This window comes from Lampetra fluviatilis, chromosome 60 (assembly GCF_964198595.1).
Source record: "Lampetra fluviatilis chromosome 60, kcLamFluv1.1, whole genome shotgun sequence".
Classification (NCBI taxonomy): Eukaryota; Metazoa; Chordata; class Hyperoartia; order Petromyzontiformes; family Petromyzontidae; genus Lampetra; species Lampetra fluviatilis.
The window spans coordinates 8,153,426-8,175,036 of NC_136334.1; the positions used below are offsets into that span (position 1 = coordinate 8,153,426).

Below are 21,611 nucleotides of genomic sequence, written 5' to 3' on the forward strand. Positions count from 1 at the left end.
TGGTGGGTGTGTGCGTTGCCTTGCAACCCGGTGGGGAGCGGTTCTCGCACTGCGCTATGAGCACGGCCATCCGGGTTCGATTCCTGCTCACAGTCAATACCAAGGACGATTATCGGATCCTGTCTTGGGCCTCCCCTAGGTCGACTCAGCCTCAAATGAGTACTTGGTGCGGTGTGTAGTAGACATCGCCACTGGAGAGACAAAGGCGGCCGGGCGTGGTGCTGGCCACCCATCCCCTCGTGTGCCGTGCCGGCCTTCACAGGTGCTCGCTAACAGCACTTGCCCCGAAAGGACTGTTGAGGCTACACGGGGGATCTTTGTCTTCGTGCAATCCCGTGTCACGGCAGCGTGTTTGACACCGTGTCTACATCTGTTTTCACATCATAAATAATTGACAGCATCGGTCACGCGCCCAGCAAGTGAACATGAAACAGAATACTCACAGCTGCCAAACTTCAGCGGGCAGGCGTGGGTGTCCATCGGGAAATCTTCGAGGATCATGGGACACTCCGCCTTCACCGTTAACCTGTTGAACGTAGACGGGGGAAGAGAGGGCAAATAAAGGCGCAGCCCTGCAAGTGCTCACGCCGGAGCCGGTGAAAGGGGCCTCGGTAGAGAGAGAGGGCGGGGGGAGAGACTCGAGAGGGCCGCTGTAGAATATGCCACACGCTGTTCGGACGTCTTGGGAGATGTGGGAGTTCCCCACTTGACCCCACCACACGCGAGCGGCCAGTCGTCGGCTAAGATGTCGTGGACCCGTTCACGTGTCGGCTGGACTGAGGCAGTGGGGGGCGGCGGGGGGGGGGGATTTGAGAAACTTGCTCCGTCAAACCGAACCGGCGACCTTTGGGTTGCCAGTCCCGGTGTGCGCTCACCGAATACACCACGGAGAGAGAGAGATGAACGCACTGCTGGTGCCGAAGAAGAAACAACGCAAAGTTGGACGTTAAATTCGTACCAACACACGATTATCGTGACCCGCAGGAGAAGCGCTGCTTAAGAGTGCGTCGGTGCTCAAAACAAAAAAGTGGCGGGTTTTTTTTCTCCCACCGTTCGTAGCGCGAAGCGAATCGCACCTCCGATCAGCACGATTGGCTCTACATGCGGTGCGAGAGAAGCTCAACATGTGTACGTGAGTACATACGCACGTGACTACATGAGTACGTACGAAGCAGAAAGATTGGCACCAATTCCGACAACACTTGGTGAGGTCGTTTTTTTTTTTTATACCACAGACGACGACCTCAGAGAACGGTGACTACGATCCGATCGAAAATCACGACGTCCGTGCGCACGCGCGTGTAAGCGCCAAGACGGCAAGTTGTTGCCACTCGCCAGGTCTGCAGGAGAGACTTCAAAGGAGAAACGTGGTTTTTGTTCAGGCCCCTTTCACCAGCTCTTTCATGAAAGAGATTCGTCGGCTCAGCGGATTCCTCCGGGCCAAATAAAGATTGCGAGGCTTTTGCCGACGGCCACTCAGTGGCCGCCCTGCCCACCGTCACACCTCCCCATCTCCAGCCCATAAGCCTGGCCGATTCCAACTTTCCGCGCGGACGCAATGCACGCGGGGGTAGGTCAGACTTCCCAGGCTTTCCACCCCGACGGAGGATACCTCAAGCTTTTGTCTGACGGAGGATACCCCCCCCAAAAAAACTTTAAAAATTGTGACCTTAGTGTACAATGGCGCCGGAAGATCTCATGGGGAAAAATCATGACCATCGTTGTTGTGGAGAAGACTAACCCTCGGGCCAACAGATTTGTTCATGAAGCCATCCAGATATACAAACACAGACAAAACTTTAACCGAGAAGATGATTCAGGTTGAGAAGTCATTGGAAGGTTGTGATCAACCGCGTCAAGTTTTAACTGCTATGATTTTCACTCACCCACCCGTGTGTTTGTTGTCCGATTACTAATTCAAGTCCATTAACTTGCTAATTTCTCCAGCCCCACCCGTCCCTGCACGCCACAAACCCTCCCCCCTCCCTCCTGTGAACTTCCACAGCCAAACTCCCCCCCCCTCCCGTGCCGATATAAAGCCACAACAGCAGATCATGTTTCTCACCTGAAGACGGACGCTTGTGTTGCGACCGAGACGTCGTGTTTTATTTTATTATTTATTCTACCTACGTGACTTTACCGAAAGAACCAGAGAGTAAGACTCGAGTCGCAGAATCAGTAAGCAGACGATCGGAATCGGGATCTGTATCTATCCTGGAGAAATCCGATGAGCAATGAAGCTCTTTGTTTTCTCAGACGTCAAGTTCGGGGGCCGTTCAAATCACCTCCTTCACAAATCTGTCCCTCCACATAAAACAATAAAATGTATTTTTAACACACATCAGCCTTTTGGGAGTGCATAATTTCCGAATTTTGCAGTCGAGATAATAAGTACAGAAAAGCAAAGCGCATTCAAATCTGCACCGCCTGCATCATGCCCGCATGAGCAATGTCGCTTGTTTGCAACTGGTTGGAACAAAAACTGTCAGATCAGTCTCAGCATCGCCCATCTCCCATGGGGGTCCCTTTACCCAAGATTAATCTGAAAGCTTTTAGTGGCAATAAATCCCCAAAAATGAAAAAAAAGGTAAAAACTAAAAGTCTGGCAAACTGCATAATTCATCGGCTTTGCATAATCAAAGTATTTTAGGCGTGGACAGGACTGGGTTCCTAGTCGGGGCTATGGCTCGGCCTCGAACACTCAAATCTTGACTTAAAAGCTTTCGTGACTGCAGGAATTCATATTTCTGTGGGTCTTTCGGTGAAGTCACGTAGATAGGTTCAAAAAATATTAAACAAAAAAAACTACGCGGTTTCGATCGCAACAGAAGCGACCGTCATCATGGTAGAAACACGAACGGTCCCTAACACTCAGGTTAGGTTCTAGATGTGAAGCTTTCGTGACTGCAAGGATTCATATTCTTGGTTTTTTTCGGTAACGTCACGTAGGTAACACACCTTAACAACTCTTGGAACCCCCCATTTCAACCAGTCTACACAACAAAGGCTCATTCCTAGCAGCGTGCTTCAGCCGCACCGAACCTCACAATGGCTCCTCCCACCCTCACCCAGTACATATACAAGGACTGTTTTCTTGGAATTTCTCTTACTTGATGCAGCAGTCCTGCTGTGACGGTTCCACCTGTGTTGCCTCCGAAACGTCGTGATTTTTTATTTTACTTTTATTAAATTAAATTTTAATTTTTTTACCTACGTGACTTTACCGAAAAAACCTACGAGTATGAATCCTTGCAGTCACGAAAGCTTCAAATCTAGAATCAAATCTAGAATGTGTAGGACTGTTAGGCCGGATAGACGGGGCTAAATGGGCACGACACGGGCTGGACAGGAGATGGACTGATGCGGTACGGGAGAATGCGGAGCTGAGAGCCCAAGACTGGTATCAGTGATGTCAAAAGTCGCCTTCCAACAACAACGGAGGGCAGAAGAGCGACTTTCACAACAACGAGTGGAGAGCCGGGGGGCTAATATGCAGTAAGTTGGCATAGTAAGGAGTACAGCTGGTGGTGCATTTGCCAGTCATCTCAGTCAGCCAACCCACGGCACCTGCCGGGTCTGTCCCGTGACCTCCTCCTGCACCTAGCCTGGCACAGTAGGGGGTACTGCTGGTGGTGCATTTGCCAGTCATCTCAGTCAGCCAACCCACGGCACCTGCCGGGTCTGTCCCGTGACCTCCTCCTGCACCTAGCCTGGCACAGTAGGGGGTACTGCTGGTGGTGCATTTGCCAGTCATCTCAGTCAGCCAACCCACGGCACCTGCCGGGTCTGTCCCGTGACTTCCTGCCAGCGAGCGTGAATGAGATGTTTCTCTAAGATGTTTCTTGTTCATGTTTTTGTTTGTTGCGGTTGCACCCGATTCAAGAGCCGAATGGCTCACAGGGGGACACCTAATAAATGAAACGGAGCCTTCGACACTTCACGTGGCCTCAAAGTGCACCTGGCCTGGCACGGGCGCTGTGGTGATGTCACAGTCACTTAGTGGCGAATGGCGTGAGTCGGTATTGGTGTGTAGGACTTAGCACACTGCGCTACAAAATAGACCACCCGAGTTCAATTCTCGCTCATCGCCAACATCAGTGATATCTGATCGGGTCCTGGGCCTCCCCTAGGTCGACTCAGCCTCAAATGAGTATTTGGTGTCGTGGGTAGACATCACCACTGCGGAGACAAAGGCCGCCGGGCATGGTGCTGGAAACCCACCCCCTCGTGTGCCGTTCTGGCCTTCACAGGTGCTACTCGCTAACAGCACTGGCCCCAACAGTCTGCTAAGGCTACACGGGGGATCTTAGTCTCGCGCGTGTCAGTGAACATGGGCTGCAGGACAAATGCGTTTCACGTCGGGACTTCTACATTGACATCAACCACCGAGTGGACGCCATTTTGTGGAAGGGTGTCCCACGAAAACCTCGCCGCCGAGGAAGCCGTGCGGTTGCGTGGGTTCACCGTGTAGACGTAATAATGCGTATTGATCAAGACCCGGAGGTCGATCAACACGGGGCAACGATGTCGATGCCTCCGTGCCTCTCCATCGATCGTTCCCTTCCCCTTCAGTCAGATCCTGCCGCCCCGGCGCAGTCGTCAGCTGTCTTCTCGACAGACCTGTTCTCCACCTGAGGACGGCTGCTTGCGTTGTGGCCGAAACGTCGTGAGAATTATTTTATTATGTTTTATTTGTATTATTTTATTACTTCCCTTCTACGTGACTTTACCGAAAGAACCAAGAAGATGAATCCCTGCAGTCACGAAAGCTTTAAATCGAAATTAGAACGTGCCCAATTCGTTCCTCGTTCAGCACGCCGGTTGTGCGTTGGGCAGTAAACCCACGACAACTTTTACAATTCGAGTAGCCGAGACGTTTCGCCGGTAACTACAACAACCGGTCAGCCTCGTCGGGCGACAGCCGAAGTTGTGGAGAAATCCTCCTCCTGATTCGGTCTTAAATAGACGAGGATAAATGTGACGTCATCACTCGTGAGCCAATAAGGTGCGAGGTGACCAGCGGTGGGGGGTGGGGGTTAATATATTAATATAAATTGCAATGGATATTCATTACCGGTTGGGTCATTCATTAAAAACCAAATAGAAAGTTTTAGTGTGCTTGAAGCTATTGCTTTTTGCTTCAAAGTCTTCCATGTACAGATGTTTTCCTGTGCGGGGGATTGGCTGTGAGGCAGACCGCGTGTTTTATAGGTAGGGGCGCCGCGGTGGGGTTCACGTGGTTCACGTGGTTCACGTGGTTCACGTGGTTCACGTGGTTCACGTGGTTCACGTGGTTCACGTGGTTCACGTGGTTCACGTGGTTCACGTGGTTCACGTGGTTCACGTGGTTCACGTGGTTCACGTGGCAACGCAGAGCCGCTGACGCCCAGACCAGCGTGATGTATGCGTAGGGGTGTTCAACGGCTTGTAATGTATTTTTTAACAACAATAACCCCTTTCGAAGGCGATCGCCTCAGAGGGTTAGTTCGAGTTAGGAGTCGTGGTCAGGGCTGGATTTAATGGTGAAGCACATAATCCAGGGGAAATTAACCGACGTCAGCGTGTGCCTGCGCTTTTAATAATGTCAGCTCCGTTGTGCTGTACCGACAATATCGTCTGGCTTTATGACTGTCTATGTGATGTAGGGAAAGAATATTGCCCATATAGCCTCTCCAAATCTCAGTGAGATGTGTGGCTCTCTTTTGAATTCCAAATGGATGTGATATAAAATGTAATATGCGCACACAACCTGAATACATTTTTGCTTGGAAGTGCCGGGCTGTTATGAATGTAAGTCCAATGCATTTTGTATTAAATAGAAATACATCATTTAAGATCTTCGGCATTCATCAATGTTTTATAACGCAAGGCTATCGCGAAGTCAGGTGCTGCTTTACCCACACAGAGTCTGCATTAGTCTGCCAGGAGGTTCCGATGTTGCTGTGTTTCCCAATGTAGTAATCTTTCAAATGTGGACCATGATGCCCATAGATTTGACGTAACAGTTTTTTCTGTGTTTTTTGTGTTTTAAAGCCCAATTTTAGTGAAAAAAACATGTATTGTAATTAGTAAATACAGTATATGGCCTATACAGTACGGTACTGTAAATGCTCTGTTTTGCTAAATTATCACCATTCTTTAAGACTCCTGGGTAGGCTATAGGCCATCTTCGACTTACGTTATTTTCGACTTACGATGGGGTCGTCGTAACGCATCTCCATCGTAAGTCGGGGACAACCTGTAACTTGAGCGGTAGGAAGCATCCACCCCCACCAACCCATCTGCAGCACTTCGCAGGAACCTCAGCATCGGAATCATTGACAGGGTCGGGATCGAACCCACGGCCTCCTGTAGACCAGGCGAGGTAGCTAACATCTCACCACGGAGAGAAAGAGACACGCAGACTGCAAATACAGCAGCAGGCGTCAGGGTCGGGATCGAACCCACGACCTCCTGTAGACCAGGCGAGGGAGTTAACATCTCACCACGGAGAGAGAGAGACACGCAGACTCCAAAAACAGCAGCAGGCGTCAGGGTCGGGATCGAACCCACGGCCTCCTGTAGACCAGGCGAGGTAGCTAACATCTCACCACGGAGAGAGAGAGACACGCAGACTCCAAATACAGCAGCAGGCGTCAGGGTCGGGATCGAACCCACGGCCTCCTGTAGACCAGGCGAGGTAGTCAACATCTCATAGCCACCGTGGCACCCAGGTCGACCCTGGGGGACCAATTAATTGACGGGAATATATATGTTTGTCTTCGTTCACAATCCAATTAGATGGAACAATCTATAAAAGCAATTTGAGTCGTAAGGAAAAAGTAACAGCACGACATGGGAGTTTCCGCATGATCAATTAGCGGCATTACGGCTACTGAGAAAGCAGGTGTATCAAACGTAATTCAATTCCGCGGGATTATCACGTGCGGAAATTATCAGCCCGCGTATTTCTGCGTCAACGCAATTTAAAAGCGAATGCCATCGCGTGACGGGAGAACGGAGTTCCCCCTCCTGACGCTCTAAACTGTGAACGGCTTTTTTCGAATAATGATTCCATCGTCCCATTTCTCCTCCACTTTTATTTTAGGGGTGAGAGATATGTTCAGAATCAAAACAGCAAAAAATGCCGCGAGTGTTTTCAGGTTTTAAAAAAGTGTAATTGGATTTTTTTTTAATCTTTCTTCAGCTCTTAAAATCTAATTTAGATTGAGTGAGATTCGACAGAATAGGCGACAGAGGAGATGCATGGGGAGGTCTTCATCAAGCAGTAGATTGACCATAGTTGATGATGATTTTATCTTAACGTATGTGGATTTATATAGCGTCTGATTCCAAGGCACTTTGCAGCAAATATGAAATTGTACATACGATTTCGATTTAAAGCTTTCGTGACTGCAGGGATTCATCTTCTTGGTTCTTTCGGTAAAGTCACGTAGAAGGGAAATAATAAAATAATAAAAATAAAACATAATAAAATACAATTCTCACGACGTTTCGGCCACAACGCAAGAACAAGTCTGTTCTTGAGGACGGCTGCTTGCGTTGTGGCCGAAACGTTGTGAGAATTGTATTTTATAATGTTTTATTTTTATTATTTATTATTTCCCTTATACGTGACTTTACCGAAAGAACCATGAAGATGTACATAAGATGATGCGTGTCTCTCTCTCTCCGTGGTCGCGTGGATTTTTCTCCGGGTCCTCCGGTTTTTCCCTCCGCATTTAGAAACTCATGTTTAGAGTATTTGCCTGCTGCTATAAATGTCCACGTAATAAGCCACTTGGTTGAGCTATCATTTGTGGCCAGGTCGCTTCTGAAAAACAGCTACACAACTCAGCGGGCCTTACCTGGTAAAATACAAAGAGTACTAAAATATGAGAATAGGTTTTCCACTTTTTTCTGGCAACAAAACACGTGTTAAGATGTTAAAACACCAAACTGAAACTTTTTACAAGGAATCATGTCTGCATTATCCACAATACTTGTGGTCAGAATGCAAACAAAAACATACTCTGGTGTGGACCAATCAATTTCAAGGACAATGTATTTATTATAATTGTTTTTTACCCTTTTATCTGGCAACAAAACTGACACCTTTTTTACAAGGAGTCATGTTTGCATTGACCACAATACCTGCGGTCGGAATGCAAACAAAAACACACAACTCTGATAATGTAAGCACTGTCCTTGAAATTTATTTGTCCACACCCGAGACAGCTTTTCTTAGAGCCCAGTCTCACATGGTGTTGGACCAGATGACGCCAAAAGGGATGCCTTTTGTTGCCAGATAAAAGGGGAAAAAACCAATTATCATATTTTGCTACTGGCAAAGGAGGTTCCAATGGTGAATGCATATATTATCAGAATATGTTTTTTGTTTTCATTCTGACCACAAGTATTGTGGTTAATGTAGACATGATTCCTTGTACAAAGGTTTCAGTTTGGTGTTTTAGCATCTTAACACAGCTGTTTTGTTACCAGATAAAAGGGGAAAACCTATTCTCGCGGCCACCGTGGCGTCCCTGGACGGAGTCTCGAATGCTTTCCGTATCTTATCAAAAGTGACAGAGGCCTCCCCACCTCTCACGAACCCGCGATGTGACAATCCACCCCGCACCTGCTACACACCACCAATTCCATCGCTCCATCTCCCCTGCGAACGACCTCTCGGACGCGGTTTCATTCCCTTAGACAGCAACTCACTCGTTAATTTTTCCGGACCTTTGGCCGTCACTCATTCCGGAGACATTTTATGCCCCAATAACCACACTCCTAAATCGTACCTTCAGAACATTTATTTTAATTCGTCAAATAATTTTTTGCGGGACTCGTTAAAATTGGTGACGCACACTGTGTTTGGCATGCAAGAGTAGATAATTGCGAGAAGATTAGATTCCCATGCGTGCGTGCCACATTAGACAGAAGCATCATTAAGGCAATTTTTTCGTTCGGATATCAAATTAAGCACTTAATTGCAACAGCAACAGGCAAAGTACGAATAACGCATTACGTGAGAAAAGTCGTCTGGCAGGCATGCTGCTTCTATGTTTCCAGGAAACACGCAACAAAATTAAACGGCCATGTCGCTGCGCGTGGGTGCGCTTCTTCAGCTGAACATTCTTTTTTTTGGCAGACCGCAATGAAATCGGCATGCGCCGGGTCACTGCCCACGGGACTCACGTCGGCACACCGCTTGCCGCGGGCAGAGGCTTGGTCCGTCTCCAAACCCGCGGCTCGAGATCGGCACGCGGCGCCTCTTTATGGGACTGCAGTGGCGGCTCTCGAAATTCGAAACAAAAAATGTCTCTTCTTGTTATTTTAGTTGCCGACCTCCTGGAAGTCGCTCAGTCTACCATGAAACTCGTCCAGTTTACCATGGGAGTGCAGTTTACTGTGGGAGTCCAGTTTACCATGAAATTCGTCCAGCTTACCGTGGAAATCTAGTTTACCATGGGAGTCCAGTTCACCGTGGGAGTCCAGTTGACCGTGGGATTCCAATTTACTGTGGGAGTCCAGTTTACCATGGGAGTCCACTTTACCATGGAAGTCCAGTTTACCATGGAAGTCCAGTTTACCATGGAAATCCAGTTTACCATGGAAGTCCAGTTTACCATGGGAGTCCAGTTTACCATGGAAGTCCAGTTTACCATGGGCAGGGATCAGCAATCTGCGGCTCTGGAACCGCGTGTGGCTCGTTGCGGACTGCTGTTTCGAGACGCTATTTATTTATTTCAGACCATCGTATCGTATTCACGTGCACTGCCGGCTCCTGACATTTTTTTCGGTTGGGATGGTGATAGAGGTAGTGACCGGGGTTTGGGTGATGATAGGGGTAGTGATAGGGGTTGGAGTAGTGATAGGGGTAGTGATAGAGGTTGGGTAGTGATAGGAGTTGGGGTAATGACAGGGGTTGGAGTAGTGATAGGGGTTGGGGTAGTGATAGGGGTAGTGATAGGGGTTGGAATAGTGATAGGGGTAGTGATAGGGGTTGGGTAGTGATAGGAGTTGGGGTAGTGACAGGGGTTGGAGTAGTGATAGGGGTTGGGGTAGTGATAGGGGTGGTGATAGGGGTTGGGGTAGGCGTAGTAAGAAGGGTTGGGGTAGTGATAGGGGTTGGGGTAGTGATAGGGGTAGTGATAGGGATTGGAATAGTGATAGGGGTGGTGATAGGAGTTTGGGTAGGCGTAGTGATGGGGTAGGCGTAGTGAGAGGGGTTGGGGTAGTGATAGCCGGTGTTCGGCCACTTCTCGTTTCGAATTTCCTCCCATGTTGTCTTTTCACAGAGCTCGTATAATCAGGGCCGCATGGTACAAAGGGCCAACGAAAAAAATAATTTGGCGATGTTCTTTTGTTTGCATGATAAATAAATTGCAACCAAGATATCTTCCCGAATGAACTTAATTGCATAGCAAGGACGGGCACAGTGCTTTAAATAAAATCTGCTTATCTGCGGCACACAGCACACTCTCATCGAATGAGGGCTCAGGCTAATCGGTGAACGTGTCGGCAGTCACAGCATCTGTCTAGCGGCTGGACGAAGCCAAGTGACAGTGGCGGTCTCGGGCAGCAGAAGGTTTTCACTGAAGACCTACGAAGGAGAAATGCCTGGGGCCTACAGGAACCTGAATCCGACCCTGCCGATGATAACGTCGCTCAATTCAAGGAACACGTTATTATACTTCTCCTGAAACAACTTGGACAGTGCTCTTTGTTGCGGTGCCAATTTGCGTCCGTGGCCTTCGGGCCTACTGTGCTCAGCAATTGTGTTTGCTAAAAAAAACACACACCCATAGATGTTTCAATCATTCATATTAACACATCAAGGGCGATGCGACTAACACGATTTTAAACATCAGCATGAAACGCAACGCAATAATAATTTGGCATAAACACAGACACACGCGCACGTCCAATCGTATCAAATCTATGGCCTTTAGCGAAGAATGCACATCAGTGCACGTTATGTCTGGAAAGCAAGACCTTCAGCAGGTTCACTAATACGGTGTTGTTGTGGTAAAAATGTTCGCGGTAATTTCACGCAGATGGAAATGCCGGCAAAAAAACAAACACGCGCTGCCCTTTGTTTTGTGCAGAGGAGGAAGTGCCGAGGCAGAAACATGCATTTGATCAAAAACGGCAAATTCGTAATGGAAAATAAATCGTGATTGATGTTAGTTACGTCTTATTCCTTCGCGTGTGTGGCGAGCTGTCTCCGTGTAATCAATTTCTTCCCACGTGAAGCCCACCAAACGTTAACGGAATTGGCCAAACGTCTCAATTTAGGACCTTCCAGCATAAACGTCTTCAAATTCAAGATGAATAAAGGACATTGTTATTTACACCTGCCCCCTACTCCATCACGCCCGCACGTCCCACCCATCACTACCTCATACTTATATTCCCAACCTCCAAGTAGCTGGCCCCAATCCTCCTCCTCCAACCTGCACACCACTCGTCCCACCCATCACAATACCCTCTTCTTCCTCATTACATCCACACCGCTTTCATGTTACATGAAAGCGGTGTAGATGTAGTGGTGATCTCTGTCTTAAAGTTGTATGCATCTCTACGCGCCTACGTAAGTCTACGGATCTCTAAAACACATTCCTGCGGAGGGAGCTGGTAGGAACGTTGGGTTGCTCGGTCAATGGCCAGGGTCAACGTCGGCGTGGTGTATTCCGCAAATATGGCCGACTGTGAGGGCGGGCATAAGCCGGCCTGAGTAGGTTAAACGTTGAGTTTTATAAGGGCACCACGGGGTGACCAGCCCCTCCCCACCCAGCCCCACCCCTCCCACCCCCCACCCAGCCCACCCTCCCCACCCAGCCTCTCCCCACCCTCCCCTCCCTACCCAGCCCCTCCCCACCCTCCCCACCCAGCCCCTCCCCACCCTCCCCTCTCCACCCAGCCCCACCCCTCCCATTTTTGGATGCACGACGGACGGACGGACACAATAATCCCCTGTGGGCTGGTGGAACCAGGTGGTTCCTACCAGTATAAACTAAGAAGTCTTAATGTAAGTCAATGTATCTCTCGATTTTAGTCCCACAAATCACAATGCAACTCTACCACACACCGTGGATCACACGGTAATGCCACAGCCCAATTCAATCAATCATCGGAAGCATTTCAGATATTCGATGGGCTACTCCTGAAGCCATCCACTAGCTCACCGACTCGCTAACCTCGACACGGAGATACTAACGTTGCTGACAGACTGCCGGTCATACAAAACAGCATAAGTAGACCACTTCGCATTACAGACAACCGACGTTCAGTCAACAACATTTAAACATTTCATCACAATCGCATTTTGTGAGTGTGCCAAAGTACAAAAAAATATATAATAGTGTCTCTAAGTGGTTCAATATTGACAATGCCTTTTGGGAATTGATTTTGTGAAAGACTGAAATAGCTTTAGTGAGCGGGTGGGTGGACAAAATAAAACTGACAAAAAATAGAGGGATTTTTTTTTTTACTTCTTAGTGTGAAGATAAAATGCGCAAAAGTAACTTCAATCCCAGCGGCAAACACCGTGTGAGCCAGAGACACGAAAAGGCCAAAATCAGCAGGCCCCGTCTGCACCAACACAATCAGACATGATCATAATTGTGTCTGACTGTATCAACACCGTGGGGGCACCACAGTGGCTAGGAGATGTTCACCACCTCGCCTGGTATACAGGAGGCCGTGGGTTCGATCCCAACCCTGACGATGCCAGCTGTATACGTGGAGTTTGCGTGTCTCTCCCCGTGGTCGCGTGGTTTTTTCTCCAGGTCCTTCGGTTTTTCCCTGCACATTTAGAAACTTGCGTTTAAAGTATTTGCCTACAATATAATTCCACGTGACAAGCCACTTCGTTGAGCTTTCATTTGTGGCCAAGTCACTTCGGAAAAATAGCGATATAGCTCTGTGGGCCTTACCTGGTAAAATAAAAAATTATTTATAAATAATGTTGGGTTAGACTACATGATGATTTTGTCAAACCTGTGTCGTAAGACCCTCCACCACCCGACATAATATGCTTTACACGCTTGTTTACCCGGGAAAGCCTCACTGAGTCTCAAGACTAGTGGAGGGTCTCGATTTAAAGCTTTCGTGACTGCAGGGATTCATCTTCTTGGTTCGTTCGGTAAAGTCACGTAGAAGGGAAGTAATAAAATAATAAAAATAAAACATAATAAAATATAATATTTTATATAAATAATATTTTATAAAATAATATTTTATTTTATTATGTTTTATTTTTATTATTTATTACTTCCCTTCTACGTGACTTTACCCAAAGAACCAAGAAGATAGTGGAGGGTCCTGCCAAGTTGTCGCAGTAGCGGCGAGCCGTCGCTGCTGTGTGTAATCCCAGTTAGGTAATGTGCAGGTCACGGGGTGTTAATGGGCCAAATATGTTTATTTTAATTTTGGAAGGAAGGAAATCGGAGAACCCGGAGGAAACCCATGCACTCATTACACACACACTCTGCTCACCACAAACCACCACAACACGTCGCTGATGTCGTCAGGGAGCATAGACCACCATCACCAGGCAAACTCCGCTCATCCTCGCAGCGGATTTTGGCTGCTGGACATCGAACAAAGTCAGTCACTGCGTCAAGCGCCTTCAGATGGGCTTCTGCGGCCGTCTGGAACGCTCTTCCTTCCGATATAAGGAAAACATTGGAGCTACGCACTTTCAAATAATGAAGATTGACGAACTAATTTCTCTAGAACAAGTTTTGTTTGCGATATGTAGCACGGTTGGCTACGGACGGTGCGAAAGAAGTTCCACATGGTATTCAGGAGATCGTGGGTTCGATCCTGACCCCGACGCCTCTATATTTGAGTTTGCATGTTCTCCCCGTGGTTGTGTGGATTTTCCCTCCACATTTAGAATCGACGTGCGTTTAGAGCAATGGTTCTTAACTTTTACTGCAGCCTTACACCCCTTTGGTGCTCATTCGTTAAAAAAATTGCGTTAATAAACACACAGGGGTTTGATGAAACAAAGTAGTTGTATGATAATTGTTGTTTTACCCTTCTATCTGGCAACAAAACTGACACCTTTTTTACAAGGAGTCATGTTTGCATAGACCACAATACCTGTAGCTATAATGCAAACAAAAAACATAACTCTGATAATATATGCACTGTCCTTGAAGTTGATTGGTCCACACCCGAGACAGCTTTCCTTAGAGCCTAGTCTCACATGGGTTGGACCAGATGATGCCAAAAGGTGCACAACTCAAAGGCAATGCACCATCAGAGTATGAGAGCTCGGGGTAAGCATTTACACCATTGGAACCTCATTTGCCAGTAAGAAAATATGATCAATGGTTTTTTACCCTTTTATCTGGCAACAAAACTATGCAAACATGACACCTTGTAAAAAAAGGTGTCAGTTTTGTTTGCCAGATAGAAGGGTAAAAAACCAATTATCATATTTTTTTACTGGCAAATGAGGTTCCAATGGTGTAAAAGTAGTTGTACTTACAGGCCACGCGCATAGTCACCACGACGACGACGACGACGAGCGATCGTCGTCGTTGAACCCCCTCACCTCATGGTGTAGAGCAGGGTCCCGTCCATTGCGATGCGGAGGAGCTTGTTGGGAGTGGTCATGTTGTGAGCCACCGACTTCTTGCCGTTGTGGAAGAAGGTATCCGGAGTCCAGATCTTGCTGGCCATCATGTTGTTGAGCGGCAGCGTCTGCATGGCACCCTCATACTTGAGCCGCTCGTCCTTCCAGCTCTGCCTGAAGAACATGTCAATGGTGTATTCCTGTGTGCAGGCAGAGATAAGGGGGTGAGGGAGCACAGAGAGAGATGATGATGCTGCTAGAATGTTTACGCGAACACCATTTCGTTAGCACATCACGTTCGTTCTCTTGTCCTTGCATTGGCTACCAAATCAAATATCGAATTGGTTATAAGGTGCTGATATTGACCTACAAGGCAGCCACAATGGGGTAGCCCCTTATGACTCGCAGGAACTGATCCGCTTATAAACACCACCAATGAGCTCCATTTCCTTTTTAGTATTCCGAGTGTCAAGGCTCCGTTCCTGGGGGTCATGGGGCTTTTTGCCAGTGCAGCTCCAAGGCTATGGAGCGCATTGCCTCTGATAATAAGACAGACTCTTTAGAGACATTTAAATCTGCTCTGAACACTCACCTCTTTAAAAATGGCCTTTCCCCCCAGTTGTGGTCGTTTTACTGCTGGCTCTGTCTTATTTCCCCGCTTTCCATACACGGCGCATTGGGATCCTTGGATGAAACCCGTTTTACAAATGTGAATTGTTATCATTTGTTAGATGCGACGCTCGCGGTTCAACTCAAGGTGGCACCCTGGTTCTTGGCGTGCGCGTTTGAACATTAAAGTTCGCTCCGTCCGCCTGGCGGCGATGCGTGAAAGATCCCTGTGAAAGTCGTTTGCCAGAATCGGCCATTTGCGTCCCTGGCATCATCGTACAAATTTGCTCAACTTGAATAACTCCCTGCGAATTATTCAATGGGGATTATTTGGAGCAATCGTTGCTGAACCCCCCCCCCCCCCCCCACTGTGATACCTTGGCAGGACCCTGCTGAAATAGGATCGACCCCGCCAAAGGAATGTGGAATTTCCACCACTGGTTCAGAGTTGTAAACAGGAGAAGAAATGTTGTGAACAAAGTATGTATGCATGGCTGTGCAGCGTTATGGATAATAACATATATTTTTTATTTTTGTGTATATATGTGTGTTTACCCATCATCCTCCACAATAGCAATGGATGTGGACAATATTGCTTCTTGTGTTGCACAGGACCTCATGGTTTACATGCCGTTCTCTCACCAGTCACATCTGGTAACCCAGCGGCATTGAGCAAGCCATGCCTCTGCTGATGAGCATGCCTCTGCTGATGAGACCCAGAAGGGCGAACCGGGTGCAGATTTTGCTTGGGTCAACGGGAGGCTGCAAGTTCAAATCCCGGTTGGGGGTTGACTCAGCTCATCATTCCTCCCAGGGAGATAAAATTAGTACCACTCGTGGGGAAGTTAACAGCCATTGCCCTATGCATAGATTTTACTGGTAGGAACCACCTGGTTCCACCAGCCCACAGGGAATTATTGTGTCCGTCCGTCCGTCGTGCATCCAAAAATTGGAGGGGTCGGGCTGGGTGGAGAGGAGAGGGAGGGGAGGGGCTGGGTGGGGAGGGTGGGGAGGGGCTGGGTGGGGAGGGGAGGGTGGGGAGGGTGGGGAGGGTGGAGCTGGGTGGGGCTGGGTGGGGAGGGGCTGGTCACCCACTGGTGCCCTTATAAAACTCAACGTTTAACCTACTCACGCCGGCTTGTGCCCGCCCTCACAGTCGGGCATATTTGCGGAATACACCACGCCGCCGTTGACCCTGGCCATTGACCACTTATGGCTGTAAACAGGATATGGGCACCAACGCATCAATCGATCACGTTGAATATGAGTGCTGACACGATATATTCCCTGGCTGCAGATGATCAACTCTGATCGGTCATGTAACTCATTATATTGTCCAAACGTGACACGGAATAATAATGGAAATTTATCGCATTTCACATTCGTTCGCGCCATTGTCGCGAAAGCGCCGCTGCTGCTACGTCTCACAGACGTAGCCTCCAAGTCCACTGGGAACCGGACGTGGAATAGTATTTCACGGTGAATACGCCGGCAAGTAATGACGGGGGGGGAGGGGGGGGCGACCTGCCAGATCCGATACCTCCGCTCCGGCCGAGTCGCCGTGAAACTGCCCCAAGCCACGCGAGCGACTGCGCCCTAACGCACCGCTGCGTGGCGGCAGTGGCGTGACCCTAGTAACGTACATCTGTAGTGATTCAATCACAAACCAAAATGCCCAGCCGACGATATGGACACGATATGCATTATGACACGGACAGTCAAGGAGGTAAAACGAGGCCCTCTGATTGTAACTTAATGGGGCCTGAAAGGGGAGTGGTTAGATGCAGGGAATTGAAGGGATTGGAGAAATACAACATGGAAAGAGCGGGAAATGGAGGATGATTGACAGGGAGGACGGTTGGTATCTCTTAGAAAAAGTGGAAGGTGATTGTATGGGGGGAAAGCAGGTCCAGGAAAGGGGCTGAAGGGATGTATGAAGGGGAAGCGAGAGGGTTCGGCACACTTAGAGTGAAGGGAATCCTTGAAGATGCGTGTGTCTCGTGCTGGAAGAAATAAAGACTCCTATTGTATAAAGGTGTCAGTTTTTGTACCAGTTGAAAGGGTAAAAACCTATCACTATATTTTGGCACTGGTAAAGGAGATGTCTCATAGTGTAAATGCTTACCCCGAGCTCTCAATACTCTGATAGTGCACTGTTTTTGAGTTGTACGCCTTTTGGGGTCATCTGGTCCAACACCAATGGAGACTAGGCTCTAAGAAAAGCTGTCTCGGGTGTGGACCAATCAAACTCAAGGACAGTGCATATCATTATCATTATCAGAGTTGTTTCTTTTTGTTTGCATTTTGACTGCTTGTGTTGTGGTTATTGCAAACATGATGCCTTGTATAAAGGTGTCAGTTTTTGTACCAGTTGAAAGGGTAAAAACCTATTACTATATTTTGGCACTGACAAAGGAGGTCTCATAGTGGTAGACTCCTATTGTTGAAGATTTCTGTGTGGGGTGTTACTACACATTTGTTAGCCAGTGATTACACTGTAAAACAATACGGCCTTTCGAGGCAAGCTATTCCCGAGACAAATGTTGCTCGGATGAGCAGCAATGGTCTCCCCTTGCTCTGGCTGTCAGAAAAGGGAAATAATTGCCCTGCCGATGATGAACAAATCGTATATATTTTTCTCTCGATGTGCATTATTTCCACTTTTTCTGTGAGATGCTCATTGAACCGTATGTCTTTCATTTTTCTCCTGACAGCATTCATTGGTTTGGGTGTCCAGCCTGGGGCATTTGAACCTAACTCTGAAAATCTTTGTGATGGACCACACAGGAGAAGGAACTGGGATTTGTAATGCCCTCTTGTACAAAGCGATGATGCACTTCCACAATGAATGATGTGGTGATAGAGGGGTTGTAATAGTGTATCGATTAAGATCAATCCTTGAGATGGCTGGGTGGCTCTGAGGTCAGAAACCTTGGGCCAGGACTACCGAGAGCCTTGGGCCTGAATCAGCATTTTAGCCACCCGTGTGGACACCGCAGTGGCTCGGAGATGTTAACTACCTCGCCTGGTATACAGGAGGTCGTAAATTTGATCCCGACCTGACGCCTGTAGATTTGGAGTTTGCGTGTCTCTCTTCCCGTAGACACGTGGATTTTTCTCCGGGTCCTCCGGTTTTTCCCTCCACATTTAGAATCAATGTGCATTCATTGTTATTTTTGCTGCGATACATTTCCACATGATAAGCCACTTCATTGAGCTATCATTTGTGGCCAGGTCAATTCCGAAAAACAGCGATATAGCTCAGTGGGCCTTACCTGGTAAAATAATAATAGTTCACAGTTTAGTTTAGTTTCAACTGGGTTCTCAAGTGCAGTGAGTTGATGACCTCAGCCCCGTCACCGATGACTGCAGAAATAAACTCGCGTTGTCGAAATCTTGTTTGTGTTATCGGTAAACGCCTGAAATACGGAGAGCAAATATGAGAAACGCACACTCGAGTGAGGTCACCGGTTCAAATCCTTCTCCTGGTGCGGCAGTTGAAATACAATGGTGCAGCATTCTTAATTCCCTCCGCCCCTGTCCACGCACCAGTATAAAAATGGGTAAAGCCCAGCGAGTCGATCGGCAGGTCACGCCGTGTTGGGTCACTCCCACCACCTTCCAAGACATCTGGCCAGCGTAGAGCAGCAGACTAAACACCCTCCTGAGGGGCTCTCTTAGAGCTCTCGCGAGTGGTGGCATGCCTCCACTTCTGGATCAAAACAGCCTCACTCCACGCCACAAATGAAAGCGGGAGATGGAAGCGAGATTCTGGACTGCGGCCGACGTCAAAAAGAAACGTCTCGTTCAGGACCCTACCGTCGAACCTCCCGGGTTCAACCTTCCACTGCGACAATGGTCGACCGTCAAGCGAATCAGGACCAGGCGGCATGGCCGTTGTGGCCACCCGATGCACAAATGTCGCTTTAAAGATGCAGCAGCCTGCGAGTGCGGACACGAATGCCGAACCATCGACCGCATCGTGAACACTCCGCTGCTGCGGTGTTCACCAAGGAGGCATGGACGAGATCCACTCTGCTTCTGAAGAGACAATTGAGTGGAAAACGACATCTAACATGACATCTTTAATCTGCCGCTATTAATCCATATGTTGTTGAGTATGACTTCTATATTGGGTGGGGGGGAGTTCGCTTTGTCCGTCACATTAGGAGCCGCGGGTGCATATAATTAATACAACTTTTTTTTTAATCTCAATTGTAAACTACTGAAAATAAATGAATAAGGGTGTCCAGTTTGGGGGGGTGGGCACTGCCCCCTCGTACCCCCCCCCCCCCCGCAAACTCCGGGGATGAATCGAGCATTCAAGGAAGGCATTGCACACGAGTGGATGGTGTGGGCTACGCCATGCCCGGACGTCTTTGTCTCCCCGTGCTGATGTTTGTACACACGGCACCAGGTACTCAGTCCAGGTTGAGTCGACCGAAGGGAAGGCGCAGAACGGGTTCAGATAAATGCCGCTGATGTTGGCTGTGGCCGGAAATCAAACTCGGGTCTCGGGGTTCGTAGCGCAGTGCGCTGACCACTGCACCTCCACTACGCACTAGGCAGTATCCACACACACACACACTGCTTCAATAATACACACACACACACTGTTAAACTAAACAGGACCAGGTACTGATGTCCTGATAAACACTCTATGTCATCACTACACACCGCACATCTTAGCACTGCATACGTAATCTTCATCACGGCACAATCTGCCTCTAAGGTGTCGCAAAGGAAAAGGGGCAGCCCTGCAATTGTTTGCTAAAACACCATTGGTGGCAGAAGGGCTTCCACTGAAAAGGGATCTACGGAGGGCTCTTCTAAGGGGTATTTGGTCTACTCTTCCATGGTATATGGGTGGGCAGCGGTAGTGGGCTGGGGGGGGAGGCATGCAGAAACTTGCACCGATATTTTACCGGTCTCACCGGGAGATGGAATGTTACCGGGTGACCCCTGTATGGTAACTGCGGTGTGCTGATGGTTGCACCACGCGGACGGCTTCTTGAAGTGCCGCTTCAACCTCGTCACAGCTCTCACGGGGGGTTTGGTTTCTCGTCGGCGGTTAATCAGAACATCACTTACCATTTCTGTGTCGGACACGGGGCCAAAGCTGGTCACGAAGATGTCAGTCTGTACCTCCGTGATGGATTCTGTGAAGAAGAATAAAAAAAAATAGCAATCTCCAACAGCATTCGGTCTTTTATGCTCAGTGTGCACATCGTACGGTGTTCCGTAGCATCAACAACAACAAAACGCTCTTGTAAAAGCCAGCCCCACTTTACACTGCCCGTGTTTGCAATTCCATTAACGCTCAACGGCTTTAACGGGGAATCAAAACGCTGACCACTGCACTCTGCATCGCCACTGCGCTCCGTGACGATTGCGGCCAGACATCGCCATCAAGCCAACGGAACTGGACGATGATGTTGATGATGATGATGATTTTCTGAAGAAATATCACCCGGCTATGATGGTCTAATCAGCAAATTAGCGAGGCGGCACATTTTTGGGTGACTGATGAAGGCCTTCGTGGAAATGAATTCCCCGCAAATTGCAGCGCGCGCACACAAAGTGGATGCTTGAAAATGTCTATAGCCTGAAACACAAAAGGAAGTGGTGCTGCACAAATTAGTGATTGTTCAGTTAATAGCCCATTGCTCTCAAGGGAACATACGGAACACAAGCAACGTTATTGTGCTTCCAGTAGTCTCCACAATGACGCTTCCGATTTATTTTGTGCTACGTAGTGTGCCGTGTTATTTTTTTCCTCCCCAAATCACACGTGGTGTGCCAAGTCTTACAGAGAGCAGCGCGTTGCTACGTAGCTGCTGGGTCGAATTTCGCCAATCTTTGCGGCAATCAAAACCAACTCTGGCCAAACCCTTTCACGTGACGCCACATTCAGTGGATTACGAGACGCACCCCAACCAGAGGTCGCAAACGGGGTTTGATTCATTACCCGTACCCGGCCGCACCAGGGTCGCAAACGGGTACCCGTACCCGGCCGGGTACGGGTAGCCGGGTATCAGGTAGGGTACGGGTATCGGGTACCCGATTGCGACCTCTGACCCCAACTGACTTCGCTGATGAGACATTGAAGGTGGAAACGCGGCCCGGAGTCTTGCTTGTGTTGAACCGATGCAGCTGAAACGATGCACTCCCAGGAGGCCGTGTGGGTGATGGCTTGTGTCAAAAGCGTACACTGTAAAGCTGATCAATTGTGTTACGTACATTCTCCACAATGACGCTAATGGTTTTGTACCTTGGTAACAAAAATAAAACCGCTTGTGTTTTACAGCCTGTGCCGCCGTCCCTGGACACTTCGCTATTCTTAACGAGCTCGCAATAGTTTCCCAGCTGGTGACTTGACTGGAGGAGAGGTACACCCGCTGCTCATTAGGGCAGAAGGCAGATCCAC

At 48.5% G+C, this 21,611-nt stretch overlaps 1 protein-coding gene across 5 annotated transcripts in view; it reads right to left on the reverse strand.

The window, feature by feature from the left end:
* LOC144951009 (gamma-aminobutyric acid receptor subunit alpha-2-like) overlaps positions 1 to 21,611 on the reverse strand; it is a 58,479-nt gene that overhangs the window by 13,463 nt on the left and 23,405 nt on the right. For all 5 annotated transcript variants that reach the window (XM_078881238.1, XM_078881240.1, XM_078881239.1 and 2 more), the window contains exons 4-6: positions 20,276 to 20,343; positions 14,555 to 14,775; positions 444 to 526 (exon numbers count right to left, since the gene is read on the reverse strand). In XM_078881238.1, coding sequence (XP_078737364.1) covers positions 444 to 526; positions 14,555 to 14,775; positions 20,276 to 20,343 — 372 coding nt within the window. The remainder of the gene's footprint in view (positions 1 to 443; positions 527 to 14,554; positions 14,776 to 20,275; positions 20,344 to 21,611) is intronic.